Source organism: Pyrgilauda ruficollis, unplaced genomic scaffold, assembly GCF_017590135.1.
Source record: "Pyrgilauda ruficollis isolate IOZ18807 unplaced genomic scaffold, ASM1759013v1 scaffold1, whole genome shotgun sequence".
NCBI lineage: Eukaryota > Metazoa > Chordata > Aves > Passeriformes > Passeridae > Pyrgilauda > Pyrgilauda ruficollis.
In genome coordinates, this window is record NW_024508100.1 from 8256735 (window position 1) to 8281715 (window position 24981).

Below are 24981 nucleotides of genomic sequence, written 5' to 3' on the forward strand. Positions count from 1 at the left end.
GCTTGCATTTAAGCACCTGTGAAGTTTTTTTAAAACAGAGAAGTGGGGGGGGCAGAAATTGCAGACTGCCATTACAGGACAGTGTTGAAACGGTTGAAACAGAATGCTGAGTGTTAGCAGAAGAGACTTTGAACACCTCTTGCATGCTCCCAGTAAACAAACCTCTTCCACTTCTACTAAGTAGAAGGAAAGGATGTTTTATTTTGGGAACTGAGATTTCAATGAAAATGGAGTTCCTAAATTAGGCTACTGAGTAAATGGCTCACTTCTTTCTCGCTCCTGAGAGCACACAGAAAAGGTATCTCAAGGATGAGTTAGCCACTGCTCTGCTCTTCTGAAAAGTGCACCAAACATGACAAGAACTGAAGCTATATTTTATTTCACCTTTCACATTTTTAGGTAGAACTAAGTTTCCTAAACCATCCTGAGAAACAGTTGTGAAAGGTGGTAAAATAAACTTTGTTACTCACATTAATGTTTGTATCATATTTAAAAAACTCCTTATGTAAATCTAAAAAATGAGAGCAGAAACCACGTCCCCTGCTGGTCCCAGTTTTGGAAAGGAGTAGCCAAGAAAAATACTGGTTCTGAGACTGAAATAAGTGACTGAGTTACCTCCAGAGGTGTCAGGGATTTTGTTTTTCTTTGTTGTTTGGTTTTGTTGTTTTTCTCATTTGTTTCAAGTCAGATATTTATTAGAAAGATGAAGGCCTGATTAGTTTTAATCAAGGAATTTCACTTTTGAAATTTAATGTTGGAGCATGTATTTTGTGATATAGCTCCTGAGTTTGATTTGTGCAATATTAAGATTCTGAGTGTGACTTCAGTGTGATAAATCTAAAGAGGTACCAGACAACCTGACTTATATTCACCTGAAATTAAGGTCAAATTTTGCTGTTTCTCTTGTGGGAGGGAAGGGTGATGCCACAAACAGGCATTCTGAGTTACCACTGTTGAATTGTATTTTCTGGTAATGGTAACAGGGATAACCTTTCTCTCACAGGCCATCAAAAACAATGCTGGATTTAGAGTATGGATCCTCTTCTTCCTTGTGATGTGTTCATTCTCCTTGCTTTTCCTGGACTGGTATGATAATTAATTAAACATATATTGGCTCCATGCTCTGTTTGTAATTGTTCTGACTTTTTTTAGTGGAGTGAGGTATAACAGCACACCTACATACTTTATGCATTTTCTCATACCTCTATGATGGAAATATTTTCCAATACATAAGATGTGCACATATCCATTACATTCATTTAAAATCCCTGTATCAAACATAAAACCACACTTATCCTCTGGAGAACATAAAAGTATTTGAAAGACCTGTGAAGAAAGCTACACGCTGGAGCAGACCTAACAGAAGAAAAAGCAACAGTACTGGTTTTGACACAGCCACCCACCTGTGCTGTGGAAAGTCCAGCTCCCATCCCAGAGCAAGAGAAAACTGTTACTGTGCAGAAGCATCTACGCTGTCTCAGGCCTTTATTTCATCACACCACTTCAGTACACAGTGATCACTTTGCACATAAATGACCTTCACTTCTAATCCTCTGAAACTACTTGTCTCAGAAATCAGCTTGATCTAATGGTACCAATAATGATAAGGAGTCAACAAAAGAGCTTTACTTGTAAGTGAAAAGAGAGAATACAACACAGATTGTGCAATGAAACAGATGTTCTGGGATGCTGGAATAAAGCCAAAGGATAGACAATTAAACTCCTCAAAGTACTAAACCTGGGAGCAATTTGTTAACTAAAAAAAGTCTCAAAACCAAGTGTAGATAAGACTCAATAAACTCCCTCCTGATAAATCAGATGGAAAATGGTTTTGACTTCAAGAAGCATAAACAATCATCTGTTTCTCCTAGATCGTAAGGCTTACTAATTTTTACTGTTTATTGTTATGAGGAGAAAAAGAAGTTGTTTCTCATCAGTATTTACTTTTGCATTAAAGTTTTTATTGTCCTAAATTTAAGGGGAGGAGATGTATCGTGAATCATTTCTATTTAGAACAGTCTTGGGAAACTGACCTTTCCATCCTGTAAAATCTGAATGTCCTCTTATAAGTATGTTGATATTAAATGTGTGTGTTTTCTTATCTCTCTTCTGAAATGTACATTTCTATACATTTTATGCAACAGGTAGCATCATTCTTATTATTTACTATGCACAGAGTGAAAATGTCAAAAGTTACATGTGAATTGATTATATTCAATAAAGCAGATGCCTGTTAGAAAATGCAAACATGATATGTTTTAAAGATCTTAATATAAGCCTGATATTTTTAATTGCAAAGAAAAATTTGGCACATAGTTTATTGCTTCTTAGGCATTCCACATACCATGAGGACTTAATAAAAAGCCTTTTACAGCTGCACTGTGTAATGCACATTTCCTATCAAATTCAGAGCACTGAGTCATAATGGTTATTTTTACTATATTGGGATGACAGGCTTCTGCTGGAGAAAAACAGATGTAGAGCTGACCACATTTTTTCTACTACAGATCTTGAGAAACACCCTGATGTTTTCCCTTAATTTTTGTACAGACTCTAACAAAAAAAAAACAAAGGAACTTTTGACATGTCCACTCTACCTTGTCCCATTCAAGTTACATGAATAAAAAGGCAACTAGCTTGCCCAGATGCTTCACACACTTTTGTATGTTAAATTAAGAAGATGTCTTTTTATAATGTATATTTAAGATTTATAATAAAAATGAAAACATGATTTCACACAAAGAATAGGTAAGTTTGTAATTACAATGGAACTTTAACGTGCATCCACAATACTATGTTCTTCTACATCTTTTCCCCTCCCAAGCCATACACAAACAGTTCTACTCTTCACTCTGTTTCACATGGAGCTTTAACAGCCAGCTGTGGTATCTAACACACTTCTGTTTCACTTGTGATGCTCCCTCCATGTTTTAAAAAGTATCAAACTGCAAACCATATATAAACAGAAAGCTCTTTCTAACTACTAAAAAGGGAGAATGTGAATGTAATACAGGAGAAAATTTAGACATATTACTCCTTCAGCTGTATCCAACAAATGACATAGTGGACTACATGTACTGTGAACAGGCTTTCTGCCTCTTTAGTATGATCAAAAGATGTCATTTCTCATTAGAACATCCTGAACTGTGTATTTTTTACACTATCCTCAACACCCACCACTAAAACTGCCTGTGTTTTTCCGTAAGTCTACCTAGTTTGTGTTTCAGTGCACATCCTTACCAAGATGCTAAAGCCACAGTGGAAATGCAGTTAAATCCTGCTGACAGCAATAAGAAAACATTGAGCATGCCTTGTTGCAGAGAACTTCATTATCACTTACAAAAACAGTAAAGGAAATGTAAGGAAAAATGCGACCTGACAGTTTCTTTCTCCATACAAGTCATTACATTATGCCCCAATGTCAGTGCTGACTATCATTCTTGCTTGAGCCCAAACTAAACATTACTTACAGCTTTCAGCTAAACAAGAGATCACTCTAGTTATGGCTGGGGTGTTTCAGTTTGCAAAATGACAAAGAATTCAAAAACTTAATAAATTAAGTATCTGTTCAGACAACAGAACACATGACTTATCTAAGGTCCAAGCCCTGAAAATCCAGTGACAAAATCTATCAGTATCCAATAAACTGCAAGAACATATCTAATATTGGATTTTTTTAACATTGAAAATGGTGTCAAAGCTCTACAGCAATGCTGATATGCACCTGGGGTTATGCCCATGAATGTTCTGCAGCAAGTTTTTGTTTTCAGTTTTTTACTTTTTTTTTTTGCAAAGCAGTATCAGCAAACAGAAGCAGTTACACCATAAACATGAGTAACCTCTAAATTATCCATAATTATACTTAATGAAAAGTTCCTTGAAGTCCCTTAGTTACCTTCAAATGACATAGTTTTAATAATTAGCTTATCATACTAAGCTGATTTCTCAGCAGCTTCAGTCTCCTGTTCAGACAGTTTCTCTTCTGACAGTACTGTCATCCACGGGGACACGGAGCGCGTGATGGTTTGTTTGGCCAGGTTGTAGTGGTTTATGACTGTGTAAAATTTCCCTCGAGCGCTGGAGTCTTGTTCAGAGTAGTAGTTTTCCAACCCAGCTGGAATGCACTGATTATTCTGAAAAGAAAATCCATTGCTTAGATTTCAGATACAGCCCCCCTACACACACATGAAGCAGATTAGGGGCTTTTTCTCCTTTTTTGTAGGGACCCCTGTGGCAGGGAGGAATGATCAATCTGACTCCATGTTCTCAGAAGGCTAATTTATTACTTTATAATACTGTATTATGTTAAAGAATACTATACTAAACTATACTAAAGAATACAGAAAGGATACTTACTCAATGCTAGAAAGGTAATAATGAAAACTCGTGACTCTTTCCAGAGTCCCAGCACAGCTTGGCCCTGATTGGCCAATGAGTCAAAAGAACTCACACCAGAATCCACTGAAACAATCACCTGTGGGTAAACAATCTCCAAACACATTCCACATGAGCAAAACAGAGGAGAAGCAAATGAGATAAGAATTGTTTTCCTTTTCTCTGAGGCTTCGCAGCTTCCCAGGAGAAAAATCCTGGGTGAAGGGATTATTCCAGAGAATGTGAATGCCACATTTTCCTTTTAGTCTAAGCCAAGAGACACTCTCTGTGAGTCAAGATGCAACATACATCAATTAACTACAGTATTGTCCTACTGTGTTCAAAATGTTCCTGCCTGCAATCCTTAAAACTACTCGTGCATTTGCCAGGAAGACCAAACTGGGTTTATATGCCAGAATAATTAACATACAAGAAATGTGCTTGCCTAAAATCATTTTGAAAAAGTATTCAGTCTCCAGTTCCAGCCACATTTTGCTGTTTATTCCTGCCCACCAAATTCCAGCTGTTTGGTTTACAATTACAGCTGTCCGTATTGTACTGTTAGATTAACTTCAGGCAATTTGCCCTGGTGTTTGCAGTCTGAGGGACAGAAATTAATACAGATATATTGCTGCCAATGTATGAACAGTTTTACAGCCCAGTAGCTCACACATTATAGGGAAAACTCTGTGGGTGGCCAAGCATATGTGGAAGTGTGTACACACATACAAAATACTTCACTCCTCATTGTCAGAAAGATGTAGCCAACAGCAGGCTTTTAAAAAGCTCTCTGGAGCTGTGAGACTGCATTATTTCATTTCCCAAGACTGTAGGAGCACTAAATAGAACCTGCTAGATTCTCAGTGCTTTGGAAAGTGAAACAGATAATTTAGAGAGTAAAATAAAAGTCAAATCCACTTTGCTGTCATCTTAAAAGCCAAAGTGAATGTGCCTGTGCAGTGCATTTGTCGCAGGGATCATCCAGGAACTCTTCCAGTCACGGTGCAGGAAGAGCCTGCAGAGCAGCTCGTTGCACCAAAGAAAAAAGTTATTTAGGCATATACTGTGACCCCCAGGCTTTGCCCCAGAAGGTCTTGGGGTCTCTCTGCAGGTCCTCTTGCCACACTGGCTAGTCCAGGCAGTCTTGCATGTTAGGGCATGTTGAAGCACCTGAGCAATTGAATTGACTCTTGTAAGCTAGAAGTAGCTGCAGCTGGAAGAAAAATTCATTTAGTCATTTCTACTCTGGCTGTTTTGAAAAGAAATAGGGTATTCAGTCTTCTTGCGTCCAGCACTGGAGGACTAAAATTTATAATGCTACAGCACAGCAGCTTTGAACTGCTACTGTTCTACTCAGCAAACAGAATTTTATATTGGGAATTTCTCAGCAGAAAAACACATGCAAAAATTCAATGGGTTTTAGGACCAGATTCTACCTTAAAAGTGTCCACATTTACTTCTGAGTTGACTTTTGTCCATGTCAAAAAAAAAAAAAAGGCATAAATAAGCAAGAGTAACAACTGCTTCAAATGGATTTAAACCATAAAGCAAAAGATGGGTGAAGACCCAGCAGACAGTCTTGGCTTAATACAAATTTTTCCTCCTAAAAAGGAACAAATCATCAAAAGGTATGAAAGAAGAAAGGAATACTTGTCAAAGCAAGAGGCCCACAGGTAGTCTTAGAAGCTGTCTGCCCCAGACAAATTCAGTCACGTGGCACGTGTGATGGTGGCTCAGACACGCCTGGCTGCCACAAGACTGGCAGCTCTCCCACAGTCAGCATCTCACTGGCTCAAAGCTGTGGGTGTGACAGAAGCCTCAAAGCACGTCAGACTCACAGAGTGCCCAGAGTTTCCACGGCCACCCTGGTTCCCTTCATCTGTAACCTTCTGTCAAGGCAGCAGCTGGGGCAAGTCTCCCAGTTTTGTTGAAGTAGCACCACAAAGCAGATGGAATTTAACCTGGCTAAACAGCACCTGTATCAGTTCAGCACTGTAAGTCAACAGAGGCTTTCCTGTGCTCATAGTCAATGTGTGTGCCAGCAGCAAGACTGGGACCTAGATTTATAAAAACATAATCCAGGAATATGGAATAGAGCTATTTGAGATGCATATTCATGTACATCAACCATGTAGTCTTCTGGAAGTATTATCCATGTTTTATCTGGGATAACTGACACTACTTCTGATGTGATAAAATGACTAAGAAGCACATAGACACAGACATATGTGTAGTGATTATTTCACTTAGTCATGGGATGTAATCACAATTCTAAATATTTAAAGTGGGGAAAGGAACACAATCCATTGAACTAATGAAATCTGCCAAAGAAATTCAAGCAAATATAATTATTAGAGCTGAAGACAAGCCAAGATTAATGACAGTCTGAAAAAAAGCTACAGAATCCTGTGTTGCCTTCAGAAGCAATTTGCTTTGTAGCAGGCAAAAATGACTCAGTAATGTTTTTTGGTTTATTTTTTTTCGGGGGGGGGAGCCTTGTATTGCAAATGTGCAAGACATCTGACAGAAGAGCCTTAAGAAACAGACATCAGTTTCCCTCTTGACTGCATTTTTGCTCCCAGGGTTTCATGCTTCTAGAAGAGATGGGAAAACAACCTCTCCTTTCACTCACTGCCCTTAGTGTACTGCCTAAGGACAGCCCCTTGGATTAGTTCCCAGTCAAGGCAAGCCATGCAGCACGCGGTGATTGAGTGATGGGAAGATGGGAACTGCTGCTGATTCTTACCCTGCCACTTTCAGCTATGTAGAACATTTATTTCCATCCTTTTTATTTGTTTCCATGGTTTCCAGGTGAGAGAAGAAGGAAGGCCATGAGGAGAAACTGGGATTCTCCAGAGTAACTTGCCAGTCTTCTTTTTTTCACAACCCTTCTATTTTGGAAATTAGTACAGGTTATGGCCTTTGATGCCAGAGAAAGCCCTGGTTGCCAGTCTGTATCTGGCTGAATTAAGAGGATTCCTTTTGTTCCTTTGACATGAAGACCCCAGTGGAATTCACTTATAAATAGTATCTTCTGTCATGTTAACTTTGCTGGGTCAAAAATTCCCAATTTAACAGATGATGGTGTGGTCTTCAATGCACTGAAGTGACTTTGTTGTAATGGCCACAAGCCTGTCAGAATGCAGGTGCCTTGGCAACAAAAGCTAAAGGGTAACAGACAGGGTACAGAACATACTGAAACCCTGGGGAAATTGTTCAGGATGTAAGTGCACTCAGGTTTTTGTGGTAAGCCTCACCAGCAGGTTCTGATGAGTGCTCCAGAGAAGCAATATGCACAGCAGCAGTACTAAGGCTGTCTCAGAAAGCTTAAGCAAGCACAGAAATAAGACTGCTGTTCAAAGGAAAATGAGCACCTTTTTAAGCACACCTTCACGCCCTGGAGGCGTAGTACAGCAGAAAGCTTTGGAACTGCTCCATGTATGAGAGCATCAAAGCAGAGAAGAGTGAGGCTGACTCAGAGCTGTGGTTAGCTCAGCCTTTATGCAGAGATTCCTGCAGCACCAGGCTTCCTGAGGCAGGCACACCTTTGCCCTTAACCAGGAACTCACATCACCGTCTAAAGCCTGGGAACATCCAGGCCAGATAATGTTGTTGAGTCCACCTAAAACATGAAGCCAGTCTGCAGAGACACTGGTCACAAGGTGACAGACTTCATGCTTCCTAGGACATCTGTGCCAAGCTGTGCCATTACATATCGTGGACTCTACCCAAAAAAAAAAAAAAAAAAACCAAAAAAAACCCCAACACAAATAAATACAAAGTCAAAAAAAAAACAACAAAAAAACAACACAAATAAATACAAAGTCTTCTTAACAGTGGTAGTTTTCAGGCCTTGTGTCATTTGCCGACATCCTTATCCTGTAGAACTCTTTCTTAAAAGAGGTACATGACCAAAGATGCTCTGTCTTCTGGCATTATGCCATCAAGCAGCTGGAAACAAAACACCAGCTCCAAGAAAACCACCAGGAGAGTAACCACAACATAGCTCTGTGCATGTGCTCCACCTTATGAACAGAGCATGAGCTATGGGACATTTTGCCTAATTTCTGTCCCAAACACAACTAGACTCTGGTCACAGGGCAACAAATATAGCTGAGAAAGTGTTCTTTCCTTAAATATTTGTGACACTGGCAAGAAAAGCCACAAGAAGCCAAAAAGCTGCAACTCAAAGGAAAGGACAACTTGTTGTGAAAGGAGGCAGAAGCAGGAGGCTGTTGCTAGACTCACACAGGAACACGTAACTGGCTGTTCCTGTCAAGTCAGGATCACATCAAGACAGGCTTGAAAGGAACATAACAGTCCATATTCCAAAGTGTTTAATGACAAGAGAAAGCTTAGGGGGAAAAAAGGCCTGTTGTCCCCTGAGACATGAACACAGAGGGGTTTCAGTGCCTGAGAGAACACAAAAAGCCAACAACAGAACCAAAAGCTGGATCTCCTGACTTACAGCCAAGTATTCTAACCACAGTATCTTTTGCCCTTGAACAAAGGGGAAGCAGTAACCAACTGAATGCTTGAACCTAAATTAATTCAGAAGGGCATCACTGATTATAATTTTGAACTAGATTCTTGTAAGATATTTATGTGCTTGAAGTGACAGATAAAATCCTGAACAGGATTGTTGAGGACTGCTGAGGCAGCCATCCCTTCTAGAATGCTTTTGAAGTTCATACTGGGTACCCATTAAAAAAATTAAAGGGAAGAATGCCATTATCACTGCTACTTTTCTTACCTAATTACAGCCAAGTTCAACTCTGCTAAATTTACAACTGGGAAGTTGATGTTACTTTTCTGACTTTTAGCCCAGGTCATAGCAAAGAAGCCAGCACCACCATCTCACACAAATAAAGTGAGCCCAGCCTCCTTTTGGTTAGAACCAGTATTTTTTACAATAAATGTGTTTTCCCTTTTTTGGCATCACTTTTGGCAGTAGGGCTCGGAGGTCACTGTCCTAGAACAAGAAGTTCTTAGTACAAAAATAACCCTGAAGTAACTCTACTACTCTTAATGAGAACATCAGTCTACTTTTTCTTTGACACATATTCCAGATTTTTTTTTCTCCACATTTTATCATTTTCTCATTTCCTAAGACACACTAATTTGGAAGAACGTGCAACATTAAACCATATGACCCATAAATGAGGGTTTTGTCGAGACAACTGCAGGTGAAGTTACTTGGAGAGTCACCAGTGTTTAGACTTTTGCTATATTTTCAATGTTTAAAGCATTAGCAAAATAACACTATTAATATTGTACAATAGTACAACTTCAATTATAAGTTACAAAGCAAAAGCATAGCAGGAAGCATGCTAACCTATGTAAAGAAACACCAAATCTATGCAATACAGCATGCCTTAATCAAGGTTATGCCTAACACAACACAGAATATTACATACTCTACTGTTTCTCTAGAATGGGTATGCAATTTACCTTGAAAACAAATCCTTCTGGACAGGTATGATCATACTTGTAAACCTTGTAGACTACCAGAAATACAACACACGTTAAGAATGCAAGGGCAAAAAGGACCAGCACAGTTACCTGTAAAGAAAAATAAAACATGCTTATGTTAGTGATGCACTGCTTATTGTACTGCTGCTGCTTACTGCAGGCAGCAGAAGTCAGCTGTGAATGCACTTTACAGTGAAATCAAGTAAAGGATAAAACCAGCTGTTTAATTATTGAGGGAGAACAGGGAAGCAGCACATAAGTGCTTCTACCCTGCCCTTCTCAGAAGAAAGAGGATCATCTGGGCAGTGGCCTGTGTACTGCAAGGCTTTTTTTTACTGCATTTCTGTTCAAGGCACAGAAGGCCAGGACACGCCAAGGTAGCTTGTGTCTGCTGTTTTTTCAGTATGTGGATGATGTAAGTCTAAGTCCAGTTTGTGTCAGCTGCTAAGCATGTCTGTGTTCCCTGAGCCTGTCCAAGAATGGAGTCAGGTGACAGTAAGTAAGCACAGGTGTCATCCAGAGGTGACTTGCAGGGCATGGACAAAGTAATGTCAGCCCTCTCTTGTTAGGATTAGAGGTCATTGCACCTGCTCTGAACTTAGGGATAGTTACACCAGTAATCTGCATTCTTGGTTGCTCAATACTCCTTAATTTATAGGTTGAAAGAGTACTACTCCATCACACAGAGCCTGTACAGGAGTAGTTCACTGCCAGATCCATAAGGAAATCCCCCATGTTCAACACTGGGCTGATCTCCAGGAGCTGTGTGGCACCTCCTCCCGCAGTGCTCACAGAGATGCCATTACACACAGCCTTACACAGCTTTTCACATGTCCTTCAGACCTCTCTGCCCCTCAGCTTGGGCTGCAGACAAGTCCAAGACACACCTTAAAACAAACCTGAAATCAGCGTCAGGATCAAGCTAACCTTTCCCAGGTACAAACTCTGAGCAGCTGGACACCAGCAGCCTTCTGGTGTGTCACAAGACAGAATTACCTTTAGAATTACATCACCCGTTGATGAGAGAAAGCACAAAATTTTGTCCTGCAGTTACAGTACAAAGCTCTCTAAACCAGACGCATTTTTGTGGAAGGTGTGAGCTGAGCAAATAGCATTCGTTGCCTGGGAAAGTATCCCAGATGTGTGTTTTTTATTATTTTAAAACTTCTACTGATAGACAAATTAATAGGTCATGGAGACTAAGAGTGATTGAGATTAATTTTCTTTCGGCAAGTTAGACAGCACACAGGCATGTGCTACAGCATAAGATACAGTAATAAACAGAAACAAACAAGATTATATGATTAATTTTTTAAAACAAAGTGATAAAATATGATCTAAATTTAAAGTAAGATCAGTAAACTAGCTATATACACCTCCTGAAAAAGGAATTTAGTCATATCAGGGTTAATTAATTGAAACAAGAATAATCTGATATTTGAAAAAGCCAAAACAACAAAAAATTGTGGCTTTTCCTCTTCATAAAAACAACCACCATACATCCCCCTTTTGATAAAGCTCTGAACTAACAGAGTTTGCAACACTGCAAGTTGTGTGTGGCAGTGGTCTTAGGACATTTCAGGACTACAGTAAACTTAAAGGACTTCCCATCCTGTGAAAGCAAATCTCATCACAGGCAGACAACAGCAAGTGCTATATTTCCTGCCTGAAACAAGGTTGAGTACAAGGTTGAGTGTTGCTGAAGCCAAGGATTTATTAAGGATTTTTGATAGGCAAAAAATAAGCAAAAAAAAAAAAAAAAAAAAAAAGGAAGGCTGGAGTAGAGGCAAGGAGAATTGCAGATCAAAAAGTAATTTAGCAGCAGAAATGTAGATATTAATGTATTAATGTAACAATTGAAATGAGACATGGAGCAACATGTTTAGTTTCTCAGCAGTTACTGGAGTACAAAAAGAAAAAAAGTATTCTTAACCTCTGAAAACATCACACTGACAACAATTTTCATATCTAATTAGCCTTTCTCCAAGTTTATTACTTGTTTGCATACACAAAAATTAACATGGATAGCTCACTCTGTCTTGTAAACATTGTATGTTCTCCTTACATCTCCCATGCCTCCATTCCCTGCATGAATCCAAGGGACAAAGTACATTTTTACCTTCCTTTCTGGTCATTCTCTGTGGCCCAGTTTAACAACAACCAACACTCCCACACATCCCCACTCCTGGCCCAGCTGTGCCCTAGCTCAGCCCTTCCATTAGGTTTTTTACAGGTTTCTGACTCCACACAGCCTTCAGCCAAGGCTGCTCCCTTTAGGAACACAGGCCTGTGACACGGGCATCAGGCAGAGCTGCTGTGGCACAGATCAGCTCAGCTCGTATTCTCCACCACAGACAGGAGCTAAGAGTTTTAAATGTTATGAAAAATATTCTTGGAAAATATATTTGAAAAGTGTTCTATAGAAGTATTTTAACCTTGCTTCCTGGTCCTTCTACTAGCAGCCAGCAGTAGAATTGTAGTGTTATTTCTACACTGTAACCATTCAGACATACAGATGAGACCTCAGGAACATACTGAGGCAACATACTAACAAGCTGTTTTGTAATTCAGACTAAATGTTAAGACAGTAAGAAAAAACTGTATTTCCACAATCACTGCAGGATCGCTCTTCAAAGCTTCGAAACTGCTCTGAGAAGTCACTGCTTTTTAAAACAAGATAAAAGCCCAGTGTTGTGTGGATTGCTGGAGCCTGGCAAGTTGCAGAGCCATGGTCTTGGGTGATTTGCTGAGACCTGTTTTCAGTGGCAGAGTGGAGCTGTGAGCTCTCACTGCTTGTACAAGTGCTTCCATTGCCACACAGTAAGCCACGGGAAGAGTTCTCAGGGGTCCTGCTTCAAAAATATCACAGAATTTTCTCTCTCACTTACTGTATTTCCTAATGTTACTAATTTTGGTATTAACATGTAAATTTTTACTCTCATTATCTCCAGTGATTTGCAATCACACTCCATTTGCAAATCCCTAATCAAGTAAGCTCTTGTCTCCTTCCTATTAGGAGAGAAGCTCCCTTCTCTTACCACCCTTCAGGACACAAGTAACTTCTATTTAAAGACAGCTGCAGATGAAAATGGCACAGATGGAGTCTAGCAATGGATTTCTTTCCAAGGTGATTGCCATCACCTGTTAATCCAATCCACTTCTCCCTTTTAAACTGAAAATCCCTTTCTTTCTTCTAATAGCCATTTTTCTTCATTCTCATAGTAACCCACCACTGATGGCCCACATGGACCATTTCTGAACCTGAGGCAGTCAGCTTCTCTCCCTAAGACTGTGCAACCCTACCTCTGTGCCTCACCTTCTGAGCCCTCTCTTCCCAAATGCTTTTCAGAAACAAAAGCATGAAAAAAGAGAAGGCAACAAGCAGCTCTTCAGACCACAAGCAACCCCAAAGCTGTCATTCTGTTGCTTTCTTCCACAGCAACTTTGCACACTCATTATAAGTGAAAGTTATTTTCTTCTTCTTCTTACCGACACACTACTCACAACTTGCCCTCTTCCTCAGGCAGGAGCAGCTGCCATGCATGGACAAGCACCACTTCCCTCCTTCTGGAAGGGAATCTTGAATCTCCTTTTTTGTGGCAGCCAGCTGGCAATGCAGGACCCCACACAGTACAGTCACAAGCAGAACTCTTGTGAATTACTCTGATCATTCACTGCCAAGTACATCCTGCAGAACTCCAAGGTGACTGTCACACCTCAAGAGTGATGGGCTTTTAAAATACTTTTCTTGAAGTAACTATAAGATAGGACAAACAACCATTTCTTTTAACTAGGAATTCAAAGTGTGATTTTGCTTTCATCTTGAGTGTGACATTTAAAGTTAGTTTTAAGGGGATCTGGCAGCAAAATGAAGCAAACAGAGAAGATGACAAGATATTATGTATGTGGCAGATTTCTGAATAGATTGTAAGTGAAGAGCAGAAGAAGGACAACGTCTAGCCAGAAGCCATTAGAGTAATCAAAATGAGAGATGACTAATGAATGAACTAAGCATACCCAGAACAAAAAACCTGTCTTCAGACTCAGTAAGCAGTTAACTGAACAAATGAAACTCACCATATCTGACAACTACACTATCATGTAAACAGCTTGTGCTAAGGCTTTACTGTAAGATCTAGCAGATCTTCCCCATCAGTCCGTGCTACTTTGCCTCAACTGTGAAAGACTACAAGCCATATTTTCCCTGCCTGGCTACTGCAGTCTCCTCATTCCTCACTCCACTCATGTTTATTTGGACTGCCTTTTTAATCAAGCTGGAATACTACAGCAAAACTGTACCAACAATGCCTGCTTCCCTTCACACCCTTTCCTGGTTGTATTTCAAGGCATGCACAAGTCTACCCATTTTGCTCCTCTCAGCTCCATCCATTTTGCTGTTTATTTTATCCCACTGTCCCATTAAAGCCTGGGTACCATTCATTTCTCCCCTGCCTTCACTTCTGCTCGTCTAATCCTTCCTCTTGCCTGAGATTCTTTCATTAAGCCACTCATACTGTGCTGTTCTGCACCATGCCTTCCTTCTTAATTTTCCTCTTTCAGCACACAAACCCATGTAGAAGCATTCCTCTTATTAGAAGAACTAAGAAGATATGCAATGATTTCACTGCTCAATCACTGGCTCTTGGTCACATCTCCTCTCTGCTCCACATCTATGCATTATCTATTTCAACTGCAGCCTCTTGGGAGCACAACTTTAATTTCCGATAGGTTTGTGAAGTGCGAGGCACAGACTTGCTGCCAGCCCTGACCAAGAAGAGTGAAAACATACAGAGCACCTTTCATAGGAAATGATTTAGAGCCAATTAATGCTTTGCTTACCAGTAAAATGCAGAGACCTTTGGGGTAAAATACAGCAACTCTGTACAACTACTTAGGACAGAAAATTGAGATTACTGCTATCCAATTTAAACTACAAAAGAATTTTAGACAGATGGCCTGTAATTACAATAGACTGTGTCTGGCTACATCCCACAGACAAAAATTCGTAAAACATTGCACTGACTTTCTTGCTAATGGCCATGACCTCCATTTCACCTCTCTCCACTAAAATCCTGCATCTCCAGCTACACAATGCCCTCTACCAGCATGTTAGAGAACACGAAAATCAGCTTTCCACTTATCACTGCTTCTGCAAAATTATGTCCTTGTTTGCTATTACCTCAGCCTGTCCCTGGAAGTTTAACTGTAAAACATGTCTGAAACAACACACTCAAGGATTAAGAAATGTTAAGAAATGGGAAATGGCAATGTGAAAGAAAAAAAGGAACATTTACATCCATACATGCAACATCTGACTCATATTCATTTACAGAGCAATGCAAATTACACAGAACACCCTGGTGCAGTGCCCTGTACTTGCTGTGGGAATACACAGGATGGCCGGTGACTCCAAAAGACAACCAGGTGCCTTGTTTCAGAAGAGTATTTCTCACATTACATGTCATGTTTAGCTGCATGACTGGTATCCATCCACTGAACTCAATTGCTTCACCACAACATTCCCATCAAAACTTTGTGCTCAAAGAGGATGATAGTTTGGGGGAAGATTGTACAAAAAAAAAAAAAGGCAGTAGAAATCAAAACACTGTCCCTCTCAAATACAAATTACAAAGAGGAGAGAACTGTCTTGGATGCTTACCTGGAGATGACTGGGAGTAGCAGCAAAAAAATGCAAAAAAGGCAGGCAGATTCATGAGGACAGGAAGAGACAAGAAGCTACAGAACCAGAGCTTATTAACAGCGACAGTGCAAGACAATGGGACCAGTCTGCAGGGGAATTGATTAATGAAACCTGAGGGACACACTGTTACACAAAAACAGGTTAACAAGGCACTGGCCTTGAGATCCTAGAACTGCAGCTTAACTCAGCTGTTCATGGCAATGTTCCTGTCATCTCCTATCACACAGCACCATACACTCTATTTCTTAACAGGGATCTGAGGAAGCAGTCCAAGAAACCCTGTGGCACCAAGATAAAAATCTTACTACCTTCTCATACAAACCCAGAAGATACTCTTGAGGCCAGGAAAAAGGCTGGATAATGTTATTACAGAAGAGGAAAGGTTATTTAAGTGATGCATCTGGAGAGATCCAAAACGTGATCTGTGTCACATGTGTGACTGGTTCTGTTCCAGTAAATGGGTTTCTAATGGAGACAGTGGCACAGGACACCTGACTTATAGCAGGGGAGCTGTGCTAAGCATCCACTCTACTTAAATCTTCCAGCTCTGACTATAAAATTCCTTTCAAACAAAAATTTAGCAGGAGGATTATCAATGTCATATCAGAGAATATCAAACATTAAAAAAGGAAAAGTGACAGTTGCCATGCAATGCCATTACTTGCATCAATTATTTTAAAATAATTGTTACATTGAAAGAACCACCTCCTTTATTTTTCTTATTTGAAGTAGTAATGAAAAAAATTTAAAGCCTGCCAAACACTTATACTTACTTATACTTGTGAGCAACTTTAATCCTGTGAGTAGTTCCACTGGAGAAACAGAACTACTAATGACAGTAAGTACCTGCCACTCTTCCAGCACTGATTGACAGACACAGAATCTACTTAAGGAAGTGATACCTGCACAGGAATCAGTTGACATCTCCTGCTCTTAAAACACTTTTAAAGTGGAAGCAAAGAGCTACTCGACACACAAACTAATCACACAGCAGCAAAGAGAGAACTGTTTTCCTTGCTTCTGATTATTTTTGCAGCAATAATAAGAAGAGGCATCACTAAGAAGAGGTACAAAATTGTTGAGGCAGAAACATGTTTGAAGGATGCCCCTTTTAAGATAGAAAAAAAGCCCTGAAAGTTAGACATATGGTACACACATTTTTGCAGTCTTCAAGTGACCAGGTAAAACTGCAAGAACTGATCTTGAAGTTTCAATTCCTCTTCCATAAATTCATGCAGACATTTCATCAGCTGCTTGCTACTTGATAGTACAGTTTGCATGGTCTTAGCACAGAGATAAGCTTGAGGCTTTGGCTCTGCAGTTAGATGTGTGTAGAGATGTCAAGGATAAAGTCAGAAGAACTGAACTGCCTTTGAACAGAAACCAAAGGCTGAAGGCATATGAGAAGCTTGGGTTGATTTAAGGGCTTCAAATTTATTATGAAAAATCAGTGTTTGCTTTCAAAATACCTCTAAATGTTCTTTATTGAGGTTTTCTCAAAGACAGGAAAAAAAAGTCATGCTTTGCTACAACAGATTTTTTTTAATTGTTGTGTTTGTACACAACTGCCAGCTGTAGCCCAATCAGTGGGTGCCAGAGTAGACATCCCACTACAAAATCCAACTGGAGGTTGTAAAAATGCTGCTCTGTCAATGGGGGAGGCAAAGGTTTGGCCTTGGGTAACTCAGACCATCCATTTTTTTCTGCCCTAGCTTCCTCCTATGTTCTGGTTCACTAGGATCCTTTGTTACTCTGTAGAGTGGACAATCTACAAGAGAGAAAAATCTGACTTGTTCAAAGTTGCTTTCCAGATGTGAAGAACCTGCTCCCCACATCAGCCTACAGTGTTCAAAGAACAAAAGCAAGACTTCTGTTTCTCAATGGGAAATAAGCTTAAATGAAAAATCACATCTTCCTTGGTGTGGTTAGTGCCATAAGAATAAATTAAGACAACAGGGTTCTCAGAATCAGGAAATCTTCACATTCCTTTCAGAGATTCTGATTTGAATTCAGAATGTGGCTTCATAGAGGAAAATTATACTTGCAGTTTTCTTTGAAAACCTTCTCAGCTCTGTTATATCATCTGTGGTAATGTGAATTGAATGCAGTAAAATACATTTTTATAATTGATTATTCACCAGGTGTTAAAACAGCTAAAACACCAAATGATCTACATGACATATGCACATGCTGGAGTGACTTAATTTGTTATAATGTGTAACTTCTCAAGAAGAACAGCTTTAGATGATCTGCACTGCTGAATCCCAAAAATGCAGTCTGCTCTGTCATTATTTAAGGAGTACATCCTAGAATACACATGTGAATTATTTGTAAATATGACTGACTCACTTGCTTTATTTTTAGCACAACACTTGGGCTGTGTCTTGTGGCAAGCTTTTGCAGTGGTGATGTACCATACTGAAGTCATTAAAATGGCTTCTGAAAGTTTTTTCATGAACCCAAGCCAAAGTCACTATCTCACCAGTTAAATAATGCATTTCATAATTACAACAAATATTTAATTTTCAAACAAATATCTTTTTGCTCTCTCAGAATCAACAGCAGAAGTTAACATAATGGTTCACAATTAATAAGGACCCAGGAGAAAACCTCACACAATCAGTACTTTTCATCTACATATTTATGAAATATTATCAACTATTCATGTAATATTTACTACTGGGAGTGGTGAATATGACAGTCATCCTCACTGGAGAGCTAGTCAGTTTTGTTTAAAATGTTGCAAGCAGCATAATTCAGTTCTAAAATTGTTATATAGAGATCAAGGGACATTTTTAGGACCCAGATGTTCTGCATGAACATTGTTTTCAATTAACTGAATCAAAATTTTCCTAACTGATCAATCCCCATACTCTTCTCTGGAAACCTCTACTTACAGCCACAATGTGAATCACCCTGCAATTCCCCAGAGAGAGCAAATCCTACAGAAACCTCTCTCTGATGCAGCAGTTACCTAGCAGCAAAACCTAGCAACCCTGTAGTATGAGATTAATCCCAGAGCAATCATCATAAAGTAATATCTAAAGGATATTTTATTTAAGTATGCCATCCAAAGGTATATAAAAATGCAATGCAAAAATCCTCAGGCTTTTAGCTGTTCAGCTACACAAATTAGAAAAGACTACCCAAAAGCACAACAAGCTATTTATTTGTTTTCAGCAAGGTCTCATTTGCTCAGCTCTCCCAACAAAGACAGATAAACCCCCCCAGGTTTACAGAAGAATGCACAAGCCTCTTAAATGTGACTAAGATATTCAAAACCTTTCCTTAGCTACAATTCAATGTTCCAGCTGTTAAATCCCCTAGGCCCTACTGCTGAACCATAAGTGCAAAGTTCTTCAGGTATAGGCTCTGCTCAGCTGCTTGGAACCAAAGTCCTATCAGGGCATTCAAACTAAAAACTGCTTCTCCTTTCCCTTCTACAACACAGTAAGCATTTTCCAATCACCTTAGTGTGACCAGGACACACACAAAGACAGCCAGACATAAGCTCTCCTTGTTCTGAGCTGTCCATTTGCATTTACCCTACCCTCACCTGAGATGAAGGGGATTATTCTCAAGGACTGGGACCTTGGTGCCAAGAGGATAAAGAGAGAATGTGAGTCAGAAGGTAGCATTTTCCTGGAGGAATGGGATGTCCTTGCCCCAAACCAAGGAACAGGAAAAGCTGGAACTAGGTTTCTTACCTCCTTAGTACAAGCCTACCACAGCCCATAACATCTCTCCGTGGCTGTCTGGGGTGGTTCCCACACAGCTGACTGGGAACCCACATCCTCCACTGCATGGCTGAAGACCACCAGGTCAATGGCACTTAAAACATTTGTCGCAGTAACACTCTGTGAAGTTCCTTTCCAAATATAGTCTAATCCCTCCTTGAGCCTTGCCTTTGTTTGTTTAGCATGCTCTGATTCCACCGAGAGCTGCATATAGACTTCTGAAGGTCAGCTTGGTCCTGGGCAGCTTTTAGAGCACTGCTGAGGCACAACAGCAGCAAAATCTCTGCGTGTGCCCTAAAACTCCTTTCATGCAGACAGAGTTTAGAACTGTGCGGTAGAAAGAGAATCCACACCTCTACTGAAACTCTGTATTTTCCCCTCATACTAAATGTTTGGCTTTCCAAAGGTATTTGTACTTGTGCATTGCAGTGTGGATGCCTACTGCTTAAAAATGCTTTGGCATCCCTAGGTAAGATGCAAATTAGAAGCACCAAAAACTGCAGTCTTATTGTTAAAAGGATAGGGGAGCACAAGCTGAAGTGCCAACTTTACTGCTTTGCTTTAATTACACAGAACAAGAAAAACTATCCTCTAGTGGGAAGGGGAAAGGATATTCAAGCCTTGCATCAGTTAAGCCCTCAGGTTTCCTATGGGACTACTGAAGGGAGTAGTAAGGGTGTGGACACAATCTGAGTCAGATTCTTTCTGAGCTGCCATGTGACAGCAACAGGCACCACCAAACCGTAAGATTAAATGGGACCAGGAAAACTGATAGGAAGGAGCTCCGGTATATATCCCTGGGTTGCCAAGTCATGTATTTAACTATAAAAAATACATAAACGGACTATGACAGTGCTTTTAAGAGAATGGTTTGGCCACAGTGATAAAAAAGAAGCCAAAAAGAAAAGAAATGTTCTGGTGGTTCTTGTCCTTCAACACAAAGAGGAGCTTTAACCATGCCACGAGCACTCCCCTGTGCAGCCCACACACACCCTGGCAAGGCACATTCTGGAGCCCACAGACTGACAGAAATGCCTTTGGAATGCATCTGCCAGTGAGGAATTACAACCAATAAAGCTGCAAGATTTGATTTTGTTTCTAATTGTTCAATATTGAACTATTATAACATTGAATTAATTTTTCTCATGTCCAGCTATATCCACAACAGCACTCTGTTACAGCCAGCTCTGACTACAGTCAGCAATTGATTTTAAGCACTTCTGCAAACACCACTGAGACATTAACATCTTCACATAGCACTGCTTACCTTAAATCTTTCTGAAACCCCTTCAGTGATGCTGATTGTGAATTCAGCTATTTTAGGAGTACGGAACTTTCCCTTCTTGCGATCAGGTTCATATTCTGTTTTTGTTTTGACCACAACCTTTAAGAAAAAGAATCAATCACAAAACTGTCAACTAAAGCTGGCACAAAAACCTTAATTATTCTTTAACTCTTCTTTTATCTACTTACAAGCACATCTAGCACTGTATCTTTCCCCTCCCCACTTTGTGTAATTCTTCTTTGAAAGTGCTAAATTATTAATTATTTTTCCAGTATATCAGTCATCAACTAACTTACCTCTCAAAGTGGTTTTGATGGACCTGTAGCAAGACTTGTTATGCAACAGTTTCACAAAGGTTCCATTTTTTTCATCTGTGGTGATACTGTGCTCTTATACTAAGCAAGGATAGGTCAAATCCAAATCATGGACCTTCCCACTTTGTACAGTTCGAAAACAGCCACCTCGATTTGCTTCAGGGAATTCCATTACTGGGATTTCAAACTGGACACCAACAGAAGATTATTGAAGAGTACCCATAAAAATCTTGCAGATGACAATGCCATGTTCTTTGATGGCAGGATTTTGAGTTTAAAAAAAAAAGTGAAAGAACCCATGTAGTCTAGCTGCTATTCACCATGTGACAGACTATGGCCCTTGGCACTCTTATTTTTAACATCTAATTTCTGAATTATCAGCTGCAAGCAGCAAGATGCACACGAACCCTTGTGTTAATGAGATTTCTGCAAACACCCAAGGCTCTTCAGTTTGTTCCTTGCTATGAACTACGGCCCCAAGCTACACAATTTAGCACCTTAGCCGTATTCCCAAAATACTCATTACGTCAGTCGTATCTCTAGCGTTCTCCCAGGCATTCTAATCATACAAAATTTTCACATACCTAACCTATTTGCCTCATTTTTGTCTTCTGCATTTTTCAGGAACTTTTTCCAAGTATTATTCTCAAGCTAGTGTACAGTTTATTGTAGTGATGGCACTATTACAATTTGCTCAATTTCCTCTGTTTTTCCAAGGAATAAGTATCTACTCTTTTAGATTTCTGAAAATCAAGTTCTATCTTCAGCACAGCCCATGGTATTAATAGCAAATACATTAATCACAGAAAGGCCTGGGTTGGAAGGGACCTTGAAGATTATCTTGTTCCAACCCCATGCCCCAAGGTAGGGACCCCTTCCACTAGACCAGGATGCTCAGAACTCCACCGGAAGTGGCTTTGAACACCTCCAGGGATGGGGCATCCTCAGCTTCTCTGGGCCCTGTGCCAGGGCCTCAGCACCCTCACACTAAACCTACTCTCTGTTTAAAGCCATTCCCCCTGGTCTGTCACCACATCCCCTTGTAAACAGTCTCTCTCCATCTTTCTGAAATTAAGACAGTGACACTTCAGGTAGCCAGACACTGGAATGACAAGCTTCGGGCTCCCTGAGTGATGCCTGGAATTCTATCTGTACCCAGACTCAGTACTAAAAGTTTATTAGACACTTTCACAGTATTACTTGTTCAGGACATAGGTTTAAAACCTACTTGCCTATTTTCAGCTACAATTAGTAATATAGTAATATACTGTTTAACTTTATAGCTGCCCAACAGCATCATGGAAGTTAACCACCTGATGATTCTTGGAATGCTTTTTAACATCTTAGTTCCCTTCCTCCGCCCTTTATGTTACATAATCTCAGGCAACTCAAATCACATTCAGCTGACACTGAATGTACAGTTCTAACTGCTTGGTTATGTAATGTCTTCTTTTGTTTAACGTATCTAAATATGAATTTAAATCACTTCATCCCTTTAATTTAGAAACTGTCAAAATCATCAAATCCTTAGCGCTGTAGTCACTACTGTTCAAGAAGTTATGCTTCACTGCCATGCTGGAGCCTTGCAAGGGGATAATAAGCATAGACATGTGAAGTATGTACTTCTATTCATTATACATGAGTGTCTGCATACTTCAGAATTTGATCTGTGTGTCAATCTTCTCTTAATACAGTTTCTTATTTTCCTGTCAGTTGCTCTGCTCCTGCCTTTGAGTCTCTAACAACCAGTAAAGGGACACTGACATGACTAACCAGTTACAGAAGGACACCAGCAGGACCAATAAATTTAATTTTCCCCCTTTATGTTTGCAAAAGGAAAAGAAAGCTAATATACCATTGGACAGTGGCGAGAAGAAGAACCAATCAAATATTCCTTTATTTAAGTCTCTAGCTTAGCTGGACATTTGCTTTCATTCAAGGCAAATGCCATCCAGGTGGGAGGAGCTGTGCCCCATTCTGGCAGGAGCAAACGACACAGAACCCCCTGGGCTCAGACAGAGACACTGCCCAGGTTAAAGCTATTACCATGCAGATCTCTCCTTCAGACTTCTGCTTAGCAGTGCAGGAACAGAATAAATTCCTTTGGTCCTTGGTAATCGGTTATATGCAGTCACCAGTTGGCAGATGTATCCGACACGGTAAGACTCAGCTTGTTCCAAAGCCTCAGGGTGCGATTTTGTCCTCAGTTACAAGATTTACACCCATGTAACTGAGGGCATAAAATGGACCCTCAGGCTCCTGAACAGCTGTTATGGCTTATTGCATTTACGCCTGCCAACTGGTCACCACACACAACACAGAATGGTGTTGATAGCAATTAAAATGGAGTCACACATTTATTTGTATTGCCTACAAGCAACACTCTACCGAGGAAAATTCTACAAGCTAAAACTCTTTACCCTAAGTTATGTGGATTTTTTTGAGGTTTGAGGAATGTGTAGCTACCAGTTTATCTAGAAGATGAATTCAGCTTGTGGAAGACACAAGGTCAAAAATAAAAACTGTATGAAGATCACAAAGCTTTTTATTAGCAGAGGCATGTGGGAAATTACAAGTAAGACTCCTATTAAAAGAGGATACTGAAAACCCTGAAAAAATCCTACTCCTATGTGCCTCACGTTAGTAGCACTTACTGAATTCTTTATTGTGAGGACAATAAACATATTTACAGGCTATTGCATCACCTTTCTAAATATTTAAAATTAAATCCCTAATAATCAAGGCATTTAATGAGGAATGCAGGAAGCACATTTCCCTTCCAACCTGCAAGCAGCTCACTGGACTGCCCCCTTCCAGCTACAGAGGATATCTGAATCACCTATTTGGAGGGTTTTGAAGAAAATAAATTGCCAAGGAGAAAACTCAATGGCCCGTTCTCATCTCATTATTTCAGCTTGTCTGAGGTTAGCATTAGTTTCTTACTGAAGCACAGAAGGAAAATGGAAGTGCTCTCTGTTGCTAGTATGCCCACCTTACAGAGAAATAAGGCAGGGCACTATTCCCCCATCAGGGGGGCATCTTCTGGACAGAGAAAATTCGTATTATTCACAGACAATACACAGGACCTTCTAGATGCAAGAAAGAAAAATACAGAATAGGAAGGGCTATGACAATACAGCACAGAGAAGCTTGCATTTGTATAGTATATGTTTCATATAGCAGCACTGAAATCTCTACATGCTTACAGCTACCATTTCACACTGATTTTTAATGCAGATCACCATTAGTGGATTTTCATGAGCTTAGCTGTTTGAGTTTTTCCCTAGAGATAACGAACATGCATTGAAACACCCAATATTTCTTGTCATTCCTAAGCTGCTCTCTACCCATAACCTATTCTTTTGTTGTTTGCCAGAGATTTGGGTGTGATTCTCCAGGGTGGAAACTAAAGCCTACTGTACCTTATCAGGAGGTGGGAACTGGAGCTGATTGACATCCAGGGGTGTGATCAGGGGGATGGTGTCAAATCCATCCTCCAAAAGGGGCTGCTTTGTGCTCTTCTCGCTGAAATTATTCCCCAGTTTCACCATTCTTCCAGGATAGAGGGATTTTTCTGCTGGCACACACAGGCACACACGCAAAGAAATGCAAAATATCAGAAACCAGACCTCTTCCCAGCCCTCGGGGACCCGAAATACCTTCTGGAAAAAAAAAAAAATTAAAATTAAAAACATACATGTTGGTCGCTATGACTCGGTTAGCTACTGGCGTCCTGGGAAGTACGAACGACGACCAGAGCTTCTACTATGGAAATTAGCAACACCCCAACCCAGCAGGCACACAAAGCAGCACCCCAAATCCCCGGCACGCCAGCCTGGTGCGAGCGATGCCGGCGGCGCGGCCGGTGCGGCATCGCCCGCGGGATGCGGGATGCGGGGGCTCGGCAGCCCCATCCCGCCGCTGCCCTCGCCCCCTCCCCGCCGGGCTCCCCTCGCAGGGCAGGGCCGGGCCGGGCAGGGGCCGCGCTCGCCACTCACCGCCGCGGGTGCCGGCCCTGGCTCGGGGCGCGTCGTTCCGCCGCGGCCGCGCAGCGATGGCGGAGCGGGGGGCGAGGCGCGGCTCTCCCTCCGCGGGTGG

General features: G+C 40.5%; 2 protein-coding genes across 3 annotated transcripts in view; one reads left to right on the forward strand and one right to left on the reverse strand.

The window, feature by feature from the left end:
* The window catches only part of STX18 (syntaxin 18), a 61280-nt gene extending 58904 nt beyond the window's left edge, over positions 1 to 2376 (forward strand). The window contains exon 11 of the mRNA XM_041490245.1: positions 1004 to 2376. Within this exon, the coding sequence (XP_041346179.1) occupies positions 1004 to 1099 (96 nt within the window). The 3' untranslated portion in view covers positions 1100 to 2376. The remainder of the gene's footprint in view (positions 1 to 1003) is intronic.
* Positions 1940 to 24981, reverse strand: NSG1 (neuronal vesicle trafficking associated 1). 2 transcript variants are annotated; one of them, XM_041490257.1, is made up of 5 exons: positions 24882 to 24981; positions 24306 to 24545; positions 20552 to 20668; positions 9826 to 9936; positions 1940 to 4133 (listed from the first exon to the last, which is right to left on the reverse strand). In XM_041490257.1, exons 2-5 carry the CDS (start codon positions 24432 to 24434, stop codon positions 3933 to 3935), a joined length of 558 nt encoding a protein of 185 aa, XP_041346191.1. In that variant the 5' UTR covers positions 24435 to 24545; positions 24882 to 24981; the 3' UTR covers positions 1940 to 3932. The 2 variants fall into 2 exon arrangements, with proteins under 2 accessions (XP_041346191.1, XP_041346199.1); XM_041490265.1 differs by lacking the exon at positions 9826 to 9936.

What these genes read in the sequence shown, in the direction of transcription:
- NSG1 (XM_041490257.1), bottom strand. Translation starts at nt 24,434, where the DNA reads ATGGTGAAACTGGGGAATAATTTCAGCGAGAAGAGCACAAAGCAGCCC. An exon ending in AGTTCCCACCTCCTGATAAG is followed by an intron (nt 20,669 to 24,305) that starts GTACAGTAGGCT and finishes TTTTTCTTAAAG; the next exon opens with GTTGTGGTCAAAACAAAAAC. An exon ending in CAGAAGGATTTGTTTTCAAG is followed by an intron (nt 4,134 to 9,825) that starts GTAAATTGCATA and finishes TTTTCTTTTCAG; the next exon opens with AATAATCAGTGCATTCCAGC.